This window comes from Copadichromis virginalis, linkage group LG10 (assembly GCF_057382275.1).
Source record: "Copadichromis virginalis isolate Kocher_CV1m ecotype Utaka linkage group LG10, C_Virginalis_male_GT1.1, whole genome shotgun sequence".
In the NCBI taxonomy this organism is placed as follows: domain Eukaryota; kingdom Metazoa; phylum Chordata; class Actinopteri; order Cichliformes; family Cichlidae; genus Copadichromis; species Copadichromis virginalis.
In genome coordinates this window covers 18,499,834-18,519,115 of record NC_140627.1, presented here as the reverse complement: position 1 = coordinate 18,519,115, position 19,282 = coordinate 18,499,834, and the positions used below count along the sequence as shown (strand labels likewise).

Below are 19,282 nucleotides of genomic sequence, written 5' to 3'. Positions count from 1 at the left end.
AAACTGCACGTATTTAAACTATGAATAACTTGTTGGTCTATAATATGTGAAACATATGTCACATGTATCCCTCGTGGAGGATATCAAGTCATCTTGAGCCACAAACAACATTCGTGTAACAAGGTAGAAGCGTCTGTTTTTGGCAGTGACTTCTATATATCCTTAATTTTTCCAGTTATAAAAATCTGGTTGATATTAAAAACGTGTTTTTAAGAGTAATCTGGCCAAGAGGATAGCAGATATTGCAACAAATATAACAATAGTTCTGTAAACATACTTTAAGTGGACAAAATGGACCGGGTTGGTTATAATGTAAGTACAATAGAGGGAGTTATAAAGATACTTAAAAAAACATCTAATTTTATGATTTGATATATAACCCCTTTGTAAACCCTGTTCACGGAGGTCTCTCTACCAAGATACGTAAAGATATTCCACATAAAAAACACAAAAAACACTGGATATCATTTTTTGGCACGCGATCACTTTTTGGCACAACACCGGAAACGGCGGTTTCCGTAGAAACCCAAACAAAGCTTAGATTTTTTTCAGAAACATGGCTAAAGCTAGCGAGGACTGTAAATACGCGTTGGCACGGCTGCAGGTAGAACTGGAAAAGGAGAGGGGGATGAAGTAAGTCTGAAATAACAACAGAAAGACCTTTTTTGTTTGTTTAAATAAATGTTAACTTACACACTGCAAGAATAGTATAATTTAGTTCTTGGTCGTAGAGAAATGCTTGAAGAGTCAGTGTCTGATCTGCGGAGTACCACGAGTGAACTCCAAGAAAGACTGCACAGTGTTGATGGGGAAGGTAAGCAAAATTAAAGTGACTGGTAGAATTGGTTGGTCAATTGGTTGACTAAATATCCGTGCTAAAGAGCGCTTGAACAGGTGTAATAAACTGTCTAGTGAGTGTATGTGTTTAAATGTATGTTAGCTTGAGTACTGTTTACCACATGATATTACATTAGGACCTCCAGAAAAAAAAATAAAGGTCAGACATGGTTCTCTTTTTGTTGTCGGTAATGTCTTCAGTCCTCAAAAGGACTATATTATGATGCTTTTCTATGTTTCTGCTGATGTATCAGGAAATGAGTGGAGGACAAGGTATGAGACACAGGTAGAGCTAAATGGGCAGCTGGAACGGCAGATCTCACTCATCCGTGAGAGACTGGAAGACATAAGAGGAAACCCTGTGGGTAAGTTCTCAGGCTTTCAAAAAACTTTACTGTGAAAGCACATTCATTATGTTGCAGTTTTTTCACAAGTGTTTGTAAGTAACAACACTATACCTCTGTGTATAGTGTGGTTATCTTTCTCCAGATCAAGAGTAGTGTCATCTGCAAAAACTCTTTTAAATATATGAGCTCAACATTTCCAATACATGAAGCATTTGTGATGATGATGTTGCTCGTGTAAAATAGGCAACTTGGGAGGAAAATATTTATTTTTCAAATAAACTCTCTTTTTCCATTTAGTGCAATAAATAAGACAAGATGGAATACTTCCACCCATCTCGAGAAGTTTTTTTTTTCAGTATTATGCATACACACATAATACTCAAATGCTCTTGCTTTTTTTTGCAGACCGACTGGCTTCTATTCGGTCGTATGAGGACATGCCAGTGGTGAGCGCAAATGTTCATTTTCCACTGAGGGTTTGTCTTTATCAGTTTTGTTAAATTTGATATTTTTTTTCCAAGGACAGTTTGACAAAGCGAGAGGGAGCTGCAAGTGTAAGACAGAAGCACGCGCCACAAGATAGAGCCAGAGATGCAGAATCGGTTAAAGAGAGTGGACAGCACAGGCAGAACTGTTTGGCCAGCTGCTCTCTATTCTCCTGCTGATGCAGGATGAATAAGCCAGAGTTTAATCACAGCGCTGTAATCACAGGATTACAAACCATGGGAGAGTAATACACACTAATTACAATACTTTAAGGCACACCAAAGGTTGCACAATACAGTCTAAATATGTGTGTATTTCTTAGAGCAGTGCTAACAGATGCTTATTAGTGTAACCAAGGAAACAATATTGAATACTGGAAGTCTTTAGACAAACTGAGCATGACAGTATGAGAGAGTGAGCATGTGAGAGGAATGTTATCACGATACTGTTAATATGGAGGTAAATGAAAGTGTTCTGGTAAAGTAAGCAATACAAGAGCATGCTACTATGTCTAAAGCTCTAAAGAATGAGGCTAAGAATATTTCTGATTAGTGATCTCAGTGCCTCAAATGCATCCTCTTAGTGGCATACAACTCTAACACAATTAATGATTAGGAAGAAAAAAAATGTGATCTAACCAAGCAGAAAAGAACACTTGGCTGATCCGAAGACATCAGACTGATATTCAGAGAGTGGTACTCATAGATTTCAAGTATTGCAACCTTAAAACACTCTCCTCTCAGGTGCACAATGAAAAGAAGCAGACTGTTCCAAACCTAGAAAATTGCAAAGGTCTTACTGGTCTTTTCTGGGCTATAAATCTTACCATTTCACAGGGCTAATGTGTTTATATGGTTATTAAAATACGTATGAGCTCAGTCCATTTTTGTACTCGTGTTTTCTGCATTAACGATGCTGCTATTGTTTGATCCCGTCAGGCAGCACAGTGCAATTCAAGAACAAATTGATTGGTAATTCAGCAGCGTGACACCCTCGTACTCTGTGGCCTCTTTGTCGTGATTTGTTTCTAATTAACGGGAACGCTTTGGCACAGGAAACACTGAGACAACGTCTGAAGCTCCTGACCGGGGAGAAATCTGACCTCCAGAGTCAGCTAATGGATTGTCATCTTCAAATTGAACAAGAAGGAAAGGTGTGACTCCTAGCTGTCCCTTTTGACATAGAACAGTGAGAGGGATTGTTTGAGGTCACAACGTCTGCTGTTCTACTTATGTTTTGTTTTTTTTAATTTCTTAGACAAGCAGCTTTAGTTTTTTCCAGGTAATAAATAGTTTACTTGTGAGTAGCCACCATTAGCAGTGGATTGAGAAAGATTTAGTTTTGTTTATTGTTCTGCTCAACAAAGAGAGAGATATTCGCTGAATGCTGGTTTAGCAAACGACACGTGCAGTCAGTAATCCCTGTTGCTAATTAACATTGAAGACTTGAGAAGTGCACACACAAACATACACACATTGTACCCACGAGCAGATAGATTATTGCCTGATAGAACAAGCGTGGCTCATGAATACAAATTTGTGACGGTATAGCTTGCTGTTTTTTCCAAATTTCAGGCTTTTCATAAAACCAATGATGAGAGGCGGGCATACCTGTCAGAAATTGCTAAGGTAAGCAGTCACAATCTTAAGCAAATACCCGTTAACGACTAATCCTTGACTGCTAAACACATGCTCTGGTAAGTGTTACAGTAAGTGTTATACTTCTAATGACATACTCTGCATACTGTGTTTCTGCTTTTTTCATGCAGCTCTCATTTATTCTCCTGTTATATAACAGGTCAGTCTGCTCAGGCAAAAAAGGAAGTCAAGGACTTTCCTCTGTATGTTGCAACAAAACAGGTTTCTGCAGAGCGCAAGCTGAAGTGAAACTGAGTTCACTGTGTTTTAGAGACCATAGGTCACAGTTACTGCAGCTTTACATCATGTGTCTACAGCAGGGATGTCAAACTCATTTTACATCATGGGCCACATATAGCACACTCTGATCTTAAGTGGGCCAGACCAGAAAAGTACATTTAACTGAAGATTTAATCACTGAGATGTCTTTAATGTACAAAAATGTCAGTTTAATGGTGCATTTACGTTTTTCTTCATAATAATGTGTAAAATTACAGAAAAAGGTTCTGGTAGCTCATTGCTTGCCCATCTGTAAAATTGATGAAAATAAAGTTGAAAGTTCAAAATCTATGCACTTCTTCACATTTTTCAAAGCCTTCCAGTGAGCCAGATTTGAGTCTTTACTGGGCCAATTCCTGCCCACGGACCTTTTGTTTGACACTCCTGGTCTAGAGTGGACTTGAATTACTAATCGGTTCTCTTCTCCTACAGCTGTCATCTACCCATGAAGCTCAAAGAAGACAGTACTTTGCACAGCCACAGAGGGCACCAGAGAGCAAACAAATGAGGTCTGTGAAGCACAAGGCCCACAGATTATGGACAAAATAACATAAACTGCAGCGCAATAACATGCTTTATAGAATGAATGCAGAATGAGCTTCACTCAAAGGTTTTTATTTTTATGGTGTTTGGCTTAATTCTGATTTCACTTATTAATTTGGGAGGAAGCAATACATGTGTCACTGAAATCAGTTTTCCCTCAACTCCTTAACTGTGTATTCATGCTTGACAAACAATTCATGCTGTAAATAAATAAATAGATTCTGACATTTTCTAAGGCTATTATTGACATAATGACTGTTAGATAAAGCCACTGACATTGTTGTTTTAATCAAAGCAATTTTGGTAGATATAAATTGTACTTTTCTCCCTTTCATCTCCTGTTGCTTAGAGGGAAGCAGACTGGCAGGAAGGCAGAGGCTGATTCTAAGAAAGGAAAAGAGGGAGGAGAAGAAGATGGTGGCGAGGCCTTTGTGAAAGAAAGAGGAGGAGGTGATGGTGGAAGAATAGCAGAGAGAAAAGGAGAGAAGAAATTACAAAGGAAAAGCAGGTTACCCACGCTTAAGCACAACCCGAAGCACGATCCGTAACCCAAACTTAGTCATGTTGCTTTTGGTTATGCTTTAGTTCACATTGCGACTGATTATGTTGAAATACTGCAGTTTCTACACTAACCAGCCACTTAATTAGGTACACTTTGTACTGTCCAGTACTCAGCTGGACCTCCTTTTTCTTTAAGAGCTGCCACAATTCTTTATGGTATTGATTCAACAACCTGCTAGAATAATTCCTCACAGATTTTGGTCCTTTTTGCATCATGCAGTGGCTGTACATTTGTTGGCTGCACATCCATGATCTAAATATCCCATTTCACCACAACTCAAAGTTGCTGTACTGGATTGAGATCTGGTGATTGTTGAAGACATTTGAGTAAAATTTGAGGTGATTTGAGCTTTGTGACATGATGCAGTGTCCTGCTGCAAGCAGCCATCAGAAGATAGGTACACAGTGGTCATAAACAGATTATTAGCAACAACACTCAGGCAGGCTGTGGTGTTTAAACAATACAGCGCTGATACTAATTGACCCAACGTGTGCCAAGAAAATATCTCTCACACCATTACACCACCTCCAGCAGCCTGAACTGCTGACAAAAGGTATGATGGATCCATGCTTTCAAATTGTTTATACCAAATTCTGATGCTGCCAGCTAAATGTTTCAGTGGCAAGACTCATCTTGCCAGACGACATTTTTCCTATCTTCTGTCGTCCAATTTTTGTGAGCCCTTTTTCGATTCAGTTAAATTTTATTTATATAGTTCTCAGTCATCACAAGGCACTTTATATTGTAAGGTTGAGAGCCCACAGTAATACAGAGAAAACCCAAACAATCAGAAGGAACCCCCATCAGAACCAATTTTGAGGGAGGGGCAACCACCTGCAGCAGCTGGTTGGGGGTGAGGGGAGGGAGACAGGACAAAAGACACGGTGTGGAGAAGAGCCAGAGATTAATAATGACTAATGATTAAAAGTAAAGTGGTGGATAAACACATAATGAGCAAGAACAGGTGAATGAATGAGAATTGCTCAGTGAATCATGGGAATCCCCCAGCAACCTAAGCCTATTGCAGTGCTGCAGTGGGAGGATTCAGGGTCACCAGGCCTGATCCTAAAATCAGAGAGGGTGTCTGTCACCAAAACAAAATCAGAACCGCAAGTAAGATAGCAGTCTGAGTGCTCTATGTGGTACTATGAGGTCTTTGATATGAGATGGACCTTTAGATTTGATTCGGGATTTAACATGGAGCCAATTAAGAGGACCTAAAATGGGAGAAATACTGTCTTTCTCTTGTCAGGACTCTTGATGCAGCATTTTAGATCAGCCAAAGGCTTTTTAGGGAGTTTTTAGGACATCCTGATAATAATGAATTACAGTAGTCCAGCCTAGAATTTGTTTTTCCAGCATTACTCTGACACAGGATGTTTCTAATTTTAGAGATGTTGTGCAAATGCAAGGAAGCAGTCCTACATATTTGTTTAATATGCGTATTGAAGGACACATCCTGGCCAAAAATAGCAAGTAATACCATACTGAGGTGCGGTATTCTACTTCAGTAGCTCGTTTGCTTCAAGGTTCAACGTGTTGCGTGTTCAGAGATGCTCTTCTGGTTATTTGAGTTACTGTTGCCTTCAATTTGAAGAAGTCCATTCTCCTCGGACCTTTGACATCAACAAGACATTTTCAACCTGAGAACTGCTACTCATTGGATATTTTCTCTTTTTCTGACCATTCTCTGTAAACTCTCAAGATGGTTGTGTGGGAAGATCCCAGTAGATCGGCAGTTTCTGAAATACTCTCTGGCACAAACAACCAGGCCACATTCAAAGTCACTGAAACCACCTTTATTCCCCATTCTGATGCTCAATTTGAACTTTGGCAGATCAATTTGATCATGTCCATATGCCTAAATGCTTTGAATTGCTGTCGTGTGATTGGCTGATTAAATATTTGTGTTAACAAGCAGTTCAGCTGGCATACTTAATAACATGAATGTGAATGTATTTCGTTTTTTCTGTCCATTTGCTGCAGTTGGTATTGTGTTTTTATTTTTGTATTTTTTTTCATTTGATAAGGTAACCACAGTATTAACCTGATGTCAAGCTATAAAAGGCTACATTCACAACAAAGTGTGGGCTTAGTGTTTTCTTACGTGTTTCTTTGAACAAGGAGATGAATTATTTAAAAAGAGAAATGTTTCAAATATGGGTTTTTAAACTTTTGTGGCTAAGGCCTTTATTTCAGGACAGGAAACAAGCTGAAGGCTTTGAGTCTAGTGTGCTACAAGCCTGCCAAGTTGAACATTTCTTGTGTCACTGCAGTTTTTTTTAACACCTCCTACGATTCACATTACGTATGCAGCACCACATCACCGCTCTCGCTGTTTGTAGTTTCTCCACAGAGCAAACAGTCACCCATGTCCCACCTACTGACCACCTTTTCAAATGTGGGTGTCAGAAAACTCTATCGATATGAGATGAAGTAGTGAATAGGAAAAAAACAACAAAAAAAACAAACACCAGGAGTACTGCTTCAGTTGTATTTGTGAAACGTGTAGGATGGTTTCAGTTCTTCTCAGCCTTGCTGAATTACACTGAATTAAAACAAAATCACAAAGCGGACAACATGGTGCCATAGGCATAAATTGTATAATTTAATTTTTTTGTCCTGTCCCTGTAAATCCTCTGAAAAGTATCGCCTGATCAGCTCGAGTCCTAATGCTTCAATTTCCACGGGAGGAATTTGTTTATTGAGCTGGTATTTACTTTTTGATATGGCTGACTTGGTGTACGCTTCTAAGTGTGATCCACAACAGCTTGTTTATCTTAGATTCATGACTTCATTTAGACATAGCCAGTTCACATCGCCTCATGAAACACTGAGCACATTTGCAGTGTACCACTCTCTCCTTCTAACTAGTCTCTAGTCTTCTGCCATCTCAATTTCACGTATAAGCTTTTTTTATTTATTACAACTCAATGCGTCTTGCCGATGAATCACACAGCCACAGAGGAACTACCCAAATGTCTTCTCCTGACAGGTGAAAGAGAATGACAAATCACAACAGCGACTCTCAAAACACAATGATTCACAATACTGCTGCATTACTATGCTAATTCATTTGGCTCGCGCACTTTTGTGGTAGCACACGTGTTCACACACCCTTCTGTGTAGTGTGAAAGCATTGCATCAAAATACATTAATCACAGGTTGTAAATTGAAAGCAGGTTTTAATTACTCCAGATGAGACTTCAATATCAGTTATCAGTCCATAAATCCATCCAATTGAGCTTCAGCTTCTTTATCATAACCTCACAGAAGTGTATTTGCAGAAGTGTTCTACATCGTGCCTTTTTGTGTTTTTCTAACATTTGAATGAAAACGTGGCCGTTATGCACATTGCTGAGAAAAGGAGCTTGGCATAAAAATATGTTTTTATGATTGTAAAACTGTCCACTTACATACATAATATACAAATAAAATCATACATGCCCACATGGAGGCTTAAAAGTCTTAACCACACACACTTCTCTTTATATCTGCTACGAGTCATGCTGTGCTACGCTTCAAGAGTTGGCCTCTATGAAGAATTGAAGAAATGAAGAACTTACCTAATTAGTATGGATGCAGTATTTCCAAGCTTATTTCATTCTGATTTTGTTCCACCCGGTCTGTAATTAGTCAGTGGCACTGGTGACACAAATGTAGATGGAAGCAATATATGTTTGAAATGCTTGATTACTATGAAATGCTGCTTGCTAACTGCAAGATACTGTATGATCCTAAGACAAACAGAGCTGCTTTCACAGTGTACCTCACATTTTGTCAGTTCTAATATCAGATATGTTTGTTTTAAGTCTACCACAACACCAAAATCCATTTCTCTGCGCTCTCATCTGTTATTTGAACAAAATGTGGAAATTTATAAATCTGACATATCTGACTCTCTTTTGAAAATCACATTATGTCTGAGAGTGTCATCTCCTCTCTGTTTGTGACGCACACCAAGTCCCCAAAATAGAAAAAAAATTGTGGGTGTGTTTTTTTAAATTATTTTATTTTAAATGTATTTATTTGTCTTTCACTCTCACACAGTAAAGAATTCATGGGCACTCACAGGCCACTTTATCAGGTACAAGTACTGGGTTGGACCCACATTTACACACATTGCTCTCAACAATGCTTATTTTGTTGTGGCGCAAATTCAGCAAGGTGCTGGACACGTTCCTCTGAGAGTTTGTACCATATTGACAGGATAGTGTCACACAGTTGCTGCAGATTTATTGGTTGCACATCCATCATAACCTCCTTAAACTACATCCCAAAGGAACTTTAGTGGACTGAAATCTGGTGACTGTTGAGGACATTCGAGTGCACTGAACTCATTGTCATGTTCAAGACACCAGTTTGTGTTGATCTGAGCTTTGGGACACGGTATGTTATCCTGCTGGAAGGACCCATCTTCTGATGGAAGCAGCCATGAGAATATGGGAGCACTGTGGTCATAAAGGGATGATCATGGCTAGCATGGTAGGCTGTGGTGTTTCATTATCACACACAAAGACACAGAGAAAGACTCTGTATTATTACTGATGAAAGTGACATCATCAAAACATAACGCTGTAAATAAAATAAACGAATGGCAAAGATGTGAGAAATTGACGGCACCTTCTTGTTCTTCTTTTTTTTTTATCATCATCACTGGCACATATAAATGTTAGATAATACGCACATGCATGTGTGTGGTTCATTAGTGAGTGGTGGAGTGGGATTTTTGTAGTCTCTGGAGTCTATGATGTAGGTCAGCGGTCTTTATCTCTTCCTGCACTGTGAGACTGGTTCCTGTCTTAACCTCAAATTTCAAAGCTCATAGGAAGAAACGAGACAGAAGCATCATTTACATCTCTCAGTTCTCTGCGTTGATGAATTCAGTGTAACTGAACCTCTTTTGAGCTCATCCATACATTTAATTCCCAAGAAAAAAAAGTCTTCATACAGCAACAACAGTAAGTCATTGTAGAAGAAATACAGCATGTGGGTTTGTGTATAGAGTTAAAGTATTACATAACAACCCACGTGCAAATGTGGGTTAAACACAATGCTGCATTTACGATCAGTTAAGCTATAAATAATGATTTATGTGAAATATGAGGAGGGAATTAAACTGGAAAATAATCACAGAAAAATATCTGTTTTCTCTCTTTACTGAGCACCACAGTGATGATTTAAAATGCCACAAAGCAGGGTTGACACCACCATCCACCCACCTCAGTTGACGCGTGCTTTTGAGGGGCTGGGTGGGGGTGCAGGACCAACATCCTCCCCAGCACGGGTGGGAAGCGTGTGGTTGCATCCTAATGAGGGGTGGGGGCGCCGAATGAAAATCACGACAGAGTGACGTGGAGGAGGAGAGAGAAAGGGTGGGTGTAAAAAAAAAAAACAGAAAAGAGAATGGGAGGGGAAGCAGCTGCTACCAAGTCCATTTCCAGTCCAGCCTCTGCTGCTTGCTTTCTCACAACGCGCACACAAGCACACACACGCACGTATTCACTGGTTTGGTGTGGTGGGGCACATCAACCGGACAACAAAGAGACGCACAGGGGGGGCTCACACACTGCAGCCAGGACAGCATCACATATCACCGGCGTCCAGTGTCAGGGACACTGAACTCCTTTCTCACATCTGCTGGGAATTAAAGCGTCAGTCAGACTGGAGGTGACCGTCACAGAAGCGTTAATTGCTCGCGTAGGTAAGCCTGAGCAGTTGCTTTTTAAAATTATTATTATCATCTCATACCAGCGTGATTAACTGTTTTATTTGTGGTTTGCTGCAAAGTCTTGAAACACACTTTTATATGTTTTTAACGAGTCTTTTTGGGACTGCAGAATATAACCTGGCATATTTTAATGATGGGCATCTATAACGGGACCGCGATGTTGTGTTTTAACTCCGGCCCAGGAGGGATGTTGGTCCAGCTGCGGCTCTTCTGAATATTTATAGGGCCAAATTAATAGGTTATTATCGATTCGTGACCGAGGCTCTCCAGCCATCTGCGCGTCACAGTAGCTCGGGCGCACTGTCACACACAGCGTGGGTCGTCAAGAAGCGCACTGTCCACTGCTCGGCTTAAGAGCACTTAATCTGTCATTAGTGGGGTATTTTGAGACAGTGCGCCAGCGACGGATACCGGCTGGCGGTTATATCAGCCTTCCGAACCTCTCTTGGGTCGGATATTCATTTTCGGCACCTCCTTTTCATTTGTTATTCGGTAGTTCAAACTTTATCTTCTCCCTCCCCTCCCCTCCTCTTTGTTGTTTCCCAGACAGTACTGCCGTACTTGTGAGCCTCGGTAGCGAAATGGAGATGGAGCATTTTGACGAGCGGGACAAAGGTCAGAGGCACAGCCGCTCTAGTGCGAAGATGAACGGTGTGCTGAGTCCCACACACAGCGCCCACTGCAGTCTGTACCGGACCCGGACCCTGAAGACACTGAGTGCGGAGAAGAGAGCCAAGAAAGTCCGCTTCTACCGCAATGGAGACCGGTACTTCAATGGGATTGTGTACGCCATTTCTGCTGACAGGTTCCGGACCTTTGACGCCCTGCTGGCGGACCTGACCCGTTCCCTATCCGACAATGTCAACCTGCCTCAGGGCGTCCGGACCATATACACCCTGGATGGGTCAAAGAAAATCACCAATATTGAACAGCTAGTAGAAGGTCAGTATAAATACATATGTATATCTGCGACAATTCAAAGCACTGAGACACACTTCCTCTCATCTATGACCTTATCAACATGTTTGTGGTTATCTAACATAATAGGATGCCTCTCTTCTACTCTCTAAAAGAGTAAACACTCCCTGACCTGTGAGCTGAGGTGTTATGTGATCTTCCCTTGCTCCCCCTCCTGCTGCATAGAGTAAGGTCACTAACAAGACTGTAAATGTAAAGTAAGAAGCCCCAATGATAGATAATATGAAACAGCCTGTACATGATACTTTTAGGGGGCATTTCTTCACACAAAAAAGCCTAACCCAGTGAGCACACTGTAGATGACTGCTTTAAGATTATGCAACTCATTTGATGGCCAGATGGCGGTCCAGATATCCGGTGTGTCAGCTCAGGTTATCTTGGTCTGTTTTACTCTCTAAAAGTTACAAGCCAATATCATTAGGTCAGGAGGGGTGAAAGAGGAAGAGCTCTAAGCTGTTGGCAGCAGGTTTAGATGATATGGACTGTTGATTATGTGCAAACAGTAAAGAAAAAAAACCAAACCTTTGACCTCAACATTGATAGGGTCCACTGACTCTGGCATAATTATCGCCTGAGATGGAAAGGTCGCTTCAGATCAATACAAAGCTGATCTGAGTAATCGCATTCGTCCAGTGATGAAACATCTCTATTGTGACGGGAGTGGCCTCCTCCAGGATTTAAAGGGCACCAGGGGTCACTGAATGGTTTGAGGGATCTGAAACCAATGTTAATCATATCCTTTATATGCACGTCGCTCTGAATATAGCAGAACAAATAAGAGTGTATATTTTTTTAAAGAATGGTGTTCACCCCTTCAGTAGAGTTTACCTTTAGATTCTCACCCAAATATATAGTTTTTACTCTTTATAATCTATTTCTTTTGCCAAAAGAAGCCTAAAGATTATCTCTTTTGTTTGGCTGTTTTCTAAATAATCCATCTTTGATACCCTCTCTTTTTTCCAACCCCCCATCCCAACAGGTGAAAGCTATGTTTGCAGTTCGACCGAAGCCTACAAAAAGTTGGATTACGCAAAGAACGTGAACCCCAACTGGTCAGTGAACGTCAAGGCTGCGGCAGCATCGTCCCGCGGGCTTCCGTCTCTGGGCAGCACCAAGACCACCGCCTCAGAGGGTCGCGAAAGCAAGGACTTCATCCGTCCGAAGCTTGTGACGGTGGTGCGGAGCGGAGTGAAGCCCCGGAAAGCAGTGAGGATTCTTCTGAACAAGAAAACAGCCCATTCCTATGAACAGGTCCTTACCGACATCACAGACGCCATAAAGCTCGACTCTGGAGTGGTGAAGAAGATCTACACGGTGGATGGCAAACGGGTGAGAATTCCTTACACGGTTCACTGATTTGTAGTTGTATGGAGTAAATAGAATTGCGCTTGCAGAAGATAAGCAGCCTGTTAGTGTTTGCATGGTATCAAAGAACATTAGACGTGGCTTTGAATTGGTTTTATTGTGGATGACATTGGCTGTTAGCCTGTATTAAATTCGAACTAAATCTCACAATGGAGCCAGTGGGAGATGTGTCACACATGATGAGTGTCTCCACTGAGAGACACACTCAGAAAAAGAGGGAGATATTATATGGCTGTTTTAGACTGGATTGGAGAAGGGAACTGAAGATCTATGGTCTGGTAAAGGAATCAAAAAAAGGGTGTAAATATTTAATGAACACGATCCTGAGCCTTTTATGAATGACGAACATTTTTGTCCCCGTTCACAGCCGGAGCTGTGTAGGGAAAGAGCGGCACAGAGACTGAAAGAGGTCAAATGAAGGTAAAAAAAAGAAATCTATGAATGGAGTCTGAGTTCTCACCCACGCTGCAGCGATGTGTGCCAGAAATCATAGTCATACCCCCCCTTGATAGTCCACCCACCTAACCCGCTTCCTCTCTCAGTGGGTGGGAGGCAGACACTATAAAAAGAACAGGGTTTAAACCAGTTGTGTACGCAGACGTAGTGTGTGTACGCGGATCACACATATTCCTCTCTTTATGTCTGAGTGGAAACAGCACTGGACTTGACCTGCGTGGCAGCCGTGTGAGATCAAGTGCTCTTTCTCACACCTGTGTGTCAACAAGAGGACGGTGCAGAGAGAAAGAGGCCGTCTCTGCCAGCGTGTCAGGTTTTAGCTTATACTTCTGACATGCTTTAACTCCCCAGTCTCTTCCTGTTTGCTTTCATGTCCCCAACTCCATCCCTCACGCCAGCCCACATCATCATCATCATCATCATCGTTTCTGTCTGTGCATCTGTCCGTGCTCCCCCCGTCTCTCTCTCTGCCTCTCTCTAGGTCATGTCGTAAGTTATTGAATGCACCGCCAGCAGGAGCATCAGTTAAACAGATTGTACTGGATGTAAAGGGTGTCTGGCTACTTGGTGTCATACAGCTATCTCCTAATAGGGCGCTGTTTGACTCGTCTTAACAAATATTCTCTTTGCCTTGTGGTATTTTCATGCTTAATAGGCATTTTGATACACTGCGCTAGCATCGATCCCAACTCTAATCATTGATCTGCATGTGTTCGCACTGGTTTATGATCCCATTTCTGAAGCCACACTGTCTATTTAATGATCCACCGCTAACCCAGCAGGAAGTGACCTGCTGTTTGAACGCAGGCCCAGCCAATAACATCCTGGAATCGCCTTAAGAAACCTCCTGTCGGGGATTAAACTCACACTTTTGCCCAGTGCCCACTTCCTCTGCCACTGGTTACACTTATGTTGGAAATTACAGAATAAATTCTGCTCCTGCCACATTCAGCCTTCTGCAATTTGAAGTAAGCGTATTACGGCTATGCTATTTTTAGTTAAAGTATTGATCGGGCCTGTAGGCATGGTAACACGCACACTGCCAAATTAGCTGGGCTGGGCTGAGTGCAGATCCAGCTCCTTCGCATTTTTATGTCTGATTTTGTACGTAGGTGTCGATTAATGCCTGTGGGAGAGTTTGCGATTATGTTATTAAGAGAGGAGAAAAAGGGGAGAATGTGGGATTCAACTTGTAAGGTGGGAATTACTGGTGAATAAGCAGCGAGCAAAAGGGTTCAGAACATTTTTGCGTGGCTACAAAAAGGGGAACTCATTAAAGAAATTTAACCTCAGCATGTTTTTTTTTAAGTACCAATGAATGAACTATTATGTCTGAATAAGCATAGGAGTAACATTTTGGATAAATAATGGCAGGGGTTACCTAATGTACCTTTTGACATATCAGAAGTGTGCCAAAGGTAATTTCCTAAGGATAAAGGGACTTTAAGGTTTAAGTAGAGTGTGCGCGCAGGTGCATGCTCGCGTCCTTGCATGGTTTTGCCTGTGTGGCCTGCTGCCGTCAGCTGAGCTGCGTCAGTCATTGAGCCTACGGCAGAAGTAGGTTTCTGGGCCTTGCTGGCAGTAGCGTCGAGTCCCAACAGAGCTGCAGAGCCTAGAGAGAGAGAGAGAGAGAGAGAGAGAGAGCTTGTGAAAACCAGAGCTTGGGCTTCTTTCCTTCATTAACCCCTGTAATGAGGACAGAGTCAGTGCGGAAGGGTTTACGTGTACGTGAAAAACGATCTTCAGAAGTTCAGTTCAAGGAAAAACATGCATATAGATGCTGCTGAGGGAATGTGTTTAGCTGTCAGTCATTTGGTTACACCTGTTCATTTCTATATGCAGGTTCAGGTGCATGTATGAATCTGTACCTGACTGTGTGCAGTGTTTCAGGTCTTTTGGTTGAAATGAAAGCAATCGTCTTTGGGAAACGCTGGGATATTTCTGCAGTGCTTGTTATGTTAGTATGTTATGTAATCTCAAACAGTCTTATAATAACATGCCCCGATTAAGAAATACATACTACATATAATACATATATAAATTAGATCTGATTCTTAGTTTGAACAGGCATTAAGTAACACATTTCTGCACTTAGTGCCGCCAGTACATTTTAGTCAGTAATAATAAAGTATTAGGATGTTCTAAATCCTGCATACCTACGTGTTTATCTACAGTAATGCATGTATGCAATAATGCATGCGATGGAGATTGGACAAGTTGTGAACTCTCTCCGTGAGCTCATTCCACCGTGTCCATTTGGATATCATATTTCCGACTGTAATGCAAGAATCTAGATCAAGTTCCGACCCCCACTATACTGCTACATTGATGCTAACATGCTGGTCTCTTAGTATCTGATAGCTGTTATTTTTAGCTCCATCCTTTCGCCTTTGGGGTTACCACAAATCTCCTATTTCTCGGCAAACTCTTAACCCTGCCAGTTTCTATGAAGATTTGATCTAGTTGCTTAGGAACCAGCAAACCTGATGTGATATCATAGCATGGTGGGATTGTGTAGCTTGGTCGGTCTTAGGAGAACAGAGACGAGCCATAAGTGGCTTAGGACACAGACACGGCTGGCCTATTAATACTTTTGAGCTGTGTTTACACACACACACACACACACACACACACACACACACACACACACACACACACACACACACACACACACATTATGTAGGACCCCAGCTGCCAGCCTTGAGCCTGCTGAGGCCACTTAGCATGGATAGTGACACACACCCTTTTTTGAATGGATTCATCTAGATTTCTGCTCATGCATCGCTGGCCATTAACTGCAGGCACTTGATGCTGATTACTCATTTCTAAGGTCGGTTGCATTCTATTATTCAGAGTCTCATTACTCAGACCTTGTAGTTTGTACCTCAGGGGGTTGAGCACAGGGAAATAGTAGCATTCTCACATTAAGCGCTAATGCTAATGCTAAAGCTAAAACACGCATAAAAAAGGGGACACTTACCCAAAGTGGTATAAATGCTTACAGAAAAGGTTTTAAAATGGAAAAAATATGCAAAACAAAGAGAAAAAACTGCTAAAGAAGAGGAGCTGGCAAACAGTCAATTAACTTCCATAAAGTTAGAAGACAAAAAAAACCATGAAATATTTTAAATCATTGGTAAATTAAGCAGGATAGGCTGATATGCTATTTTTGTTCTCTAAACTGAACAAGGTGGAACATTACTTGAGTCCACACTTCTCCTAAAGCATCATATCATATCATTAAGTTTAATGCCATGGTGGCCATGTTGCTTTAGGGTTAATGGCATCAGCCTGTCTACTTGTTCGTCCCTTCAATGATGAAATTATGCTAAATTATAGAAAAAAACCACAACACTGTTACATGTAAGTTGCTGTTTGCTGCCAATTAATTTGATTTAATTTAAAGAGGTTATGCACTGTTCATCTCCTTTTCCATTATATTCTTATGTCAACCCTCTTTTACATTTGGTATTAAAAAACAACATAATAACGTCTCTTAAGGTGAGGTAGAGGTTACTTGTAGGAGTGATGAACTACTTGTTCACTATCCGCAGTGCAGCTCTCGCTTCTTTAACTGCATTGTTGGCTTGTCCTTCTGCTTGTTGGCAAGGCAAAAGAATCTCTTATATCCTTTTATCGTCATCTTCTGTTTCCTCTGCAACCTCCTTTTTCTCCACCACGCCCCCTTTTAAAATTTTCTCTCCACCCATGACTGCATCTGTTCTATTTGCATCTTCATATATTATTCATCCTCATCACCCAGTTTTCAATCCCCACATCTTTACGTCCTCTGGTCTTATATGTCCTCTCTCCTAACTTTTCTCAGTATGTCTGTCACCTTTTAAAATTTTCTCTCCACCCATGACTGCATCTGTTCTATTTGCATCTTCATATATTATTCATCCTCATCACCCAGTTTTCAATCCCCACATCTTTACGTCCTCTGGTCTTATATGTCCTCTCTCCTAACTTTTCTCAGTATGTCTGTCACTTTGCTGGCAGCCTTCCGCTGTTTTCTTTTTTTCATGGCTGTCTAGTCTTCATTTAATTAGCACACTCGACATGCATCCCCAAATCCAAGAGGCTGCAACATATGGCATTGCTCTTTCTGCCCCCCGACCCTCCCTACCCACCCTCCTTTTTTTTTTTTTGCACATTACTCCATATTTGCTTTGTTTTTCATTGTTTTAATTGTGCCTGTCTCCTTTCTCCCTCTGAGTCTGAATCCAGCTCTGCAGTGACTATAGACAAGGTGCTACATTAGTGATACTTACAGAACGCAAGGACAGCAATTATGTTATGCTCATATGCAAAGCATTAGATCTTGTTATTCGCTGCGGGATGTATTTAATGTTGATGATGTCACCTTTTCTGTATATGAGGATCGTGGGAAGCAGAGCCCCCATCTGCTCCTGCTGTTCTGCTGAGTCACAGTTACTCAGCACAGTGTGGATATGTGTATTTGTTGCTAGTACATAGTCAATTTGTTACTGTGGAGTGTAGTTTTGCATTCCCAAGCAGAAATGCTAAGACTATACTGCTGTTTTTGTGTGTAAACAGGCAATATAGAAGGCTTTTTTGTCAGGCTGTCTGTCTGTCCGTCTGTTTCCTTCTGGTTTGGTAAACCAGTCTGTGTGTGTGTGTGTCTTGGTCCACCAGTGAAGAGTGACTGTAGCAGATTGGAGAGCCTATTGTAGTCAGAGGATCTGCTGCCAAATTAGGATCGATGGCAGACGTTTCCAGCCCTGGCAGACTGTTCAGGACTTAGTCACACCACAACTTTATCACACGCACACGCACATGCATATACATATACATATACAGTCTGACTCATTCACTTCCTGAGTCACTCATTCTCTAATCTGCCTCAAATGAATCTGCATTTGAAAGATTGGATTCCAGCTTCATGCTTTTGGCTGCTTAAAGAGTCGGACTGACATATATCATCTGTCAGATTAGATTTTGTCTAATGTGACAGAAGATATATCTTATTTGAACAAAGCTTATCCAGGCCAGCTGGAAGGCAAAAATGCCGTGCTTTGTTAATAAACACCTCAGAAGTTTTAAAATCGCAAAAGATAAATGTTAATGTGTGGCTAACAGAACCAAACCTTCAGAAGCAAAATCTTTGCATCCTTTATGACCAAGAGTTGTATTTAATGCAGTAGTGGGTAGTCAGCACAACTCACTACACTTATTATTATGCATTTTTTTAATGGTGTCATGAATGTTTTTTAAACCATCATCAGAGCCTGCACTATTGCTCATTGTTCTTTATTTCTGTCTATCAGCATCAACTTCAAAAGGTCAGAGTTTAATCTGCATGTTATGCATTATAGAGTAGTGCATGTTTGTCTTTCCTCTATTATTGCAGTTAAAAAAGGCTGAAGTTACATTTTAATTGGAAGCCATATTGGAAGATTTGTTTAGCCGTGGTTGAGTCAGTCAGACTTGGACTGACGACTTATTTGTTCTTGATTTATTGGTAAATGTTTGTTTATGTTTATTGCAAGTAGCATATTGGGACCGCATCCTTATCCAGCCTCGTTTTGTATAATAATTAACCTGATTTTGAATCCTTGCCACAGGTTTTATTTTCTTCTGTTAGTTGAGCAAAATAAGACATTTCAAAGCATTTGTCAGAAAAAAGTATGATGGAATTTACATTTTATGGATTAATTGAGAGCGTGATCAGCAGGTGAATCAACCATGAAAGAGTATTCCATCTCAGCCCTCAAGTTTGTTCTGCTTAGCAGTTAGTTAGACTGCTTCCTCGCTGCTCACTTAATTGATCCCATGGCACCCGCTTACTTAGGCTCTAAAAACCTGTTTTAGCTCATTAATTCAGCATACATTCGTATTTTATGCATCACACACACGTGCTCCTGCACGCGCACCGGTTTCCCACTATTGGCTGAAACCAGTAGCTTGAAAGAGAAAGAAGGAGGAAAAACATCTTTACACAAATGAATGACAGGAAGATGTTGTCAAATTTAGAAAGACGTGCATCAAACAGCTTCACAAGAAAGTTTGCTTTCTCCCTGTGGAGGCCAGAAGCAGT

At 41.1% G+C, this 19,282-nt stretch overlaps 2 protein-coding genes across 6 annotated transcripts in view; both read left to right on the top strand.

Moving 5' to 3' along the window:
• The first annotated feature begins 2 nt into the window (after positions 1–2).
• On the top strand, positions 3–11,029 carry ccdc169 (coiled-coil domain containing 169). 4 transcript variants are annotated; one of them, XM_085470403.1, is made up of 9 exons: positions 23–633; positions 732–814; positions 1,092–1,202; positions 1,590–1,630; positions 2,725–2,823; positions 3,245–3,298; positions 4,019–4,095; positions 4,479–4,637; positions 10,969–11,029. In XM_085470403.1, exons 1-9 carry the CDS (start codon positions 557–559, stop codon positions 10,997–10,999), a joined length of 732 nt encoding a protein of 243 aa, XP_085326529.1. In that variant the 5' UTR covers positions 23–556; the 3' UTR covers positions 11,000–11,029. The 4 variants fall into 4 exon arrangements, with proteins under 4 accessions (XP_085326532.1, XP_085326529.1, XP_085326528.1 ...); XM_085470402.1 differs by lacking the exon at positions 10,969–11,029 and having other exon boundaries at positions 30–633; positions 4,479–5,226; XM_085470407.1 differs by lacking the exon at positions 10,969–11,029 and having other exon boundaries at positions 571–633; positions 719–814; positions 4,479–5,226.
• The window catches only part of dclk1a (doublecortin-like kinase 1a), a 47,029-nt gene continuing 38,750 nt past the window's right edge, over positions 11,004–19,282 (top strand). For both annotated transcript variants that reach the window (XM_085470396.1, XM_085470395.1), the window contains exons 1-2: positions 11,004–11,364; positions 12,380–12,729. In XM_085470396.1, coding sequence (XP_085326522.1) covers positions 11,004–11,364; positions 12,380–12,729 — 711 coding nt within the window. The remainder of the gene's footprint in view (positions 11,365–12,379; positions 12,730–19,282) is intronic.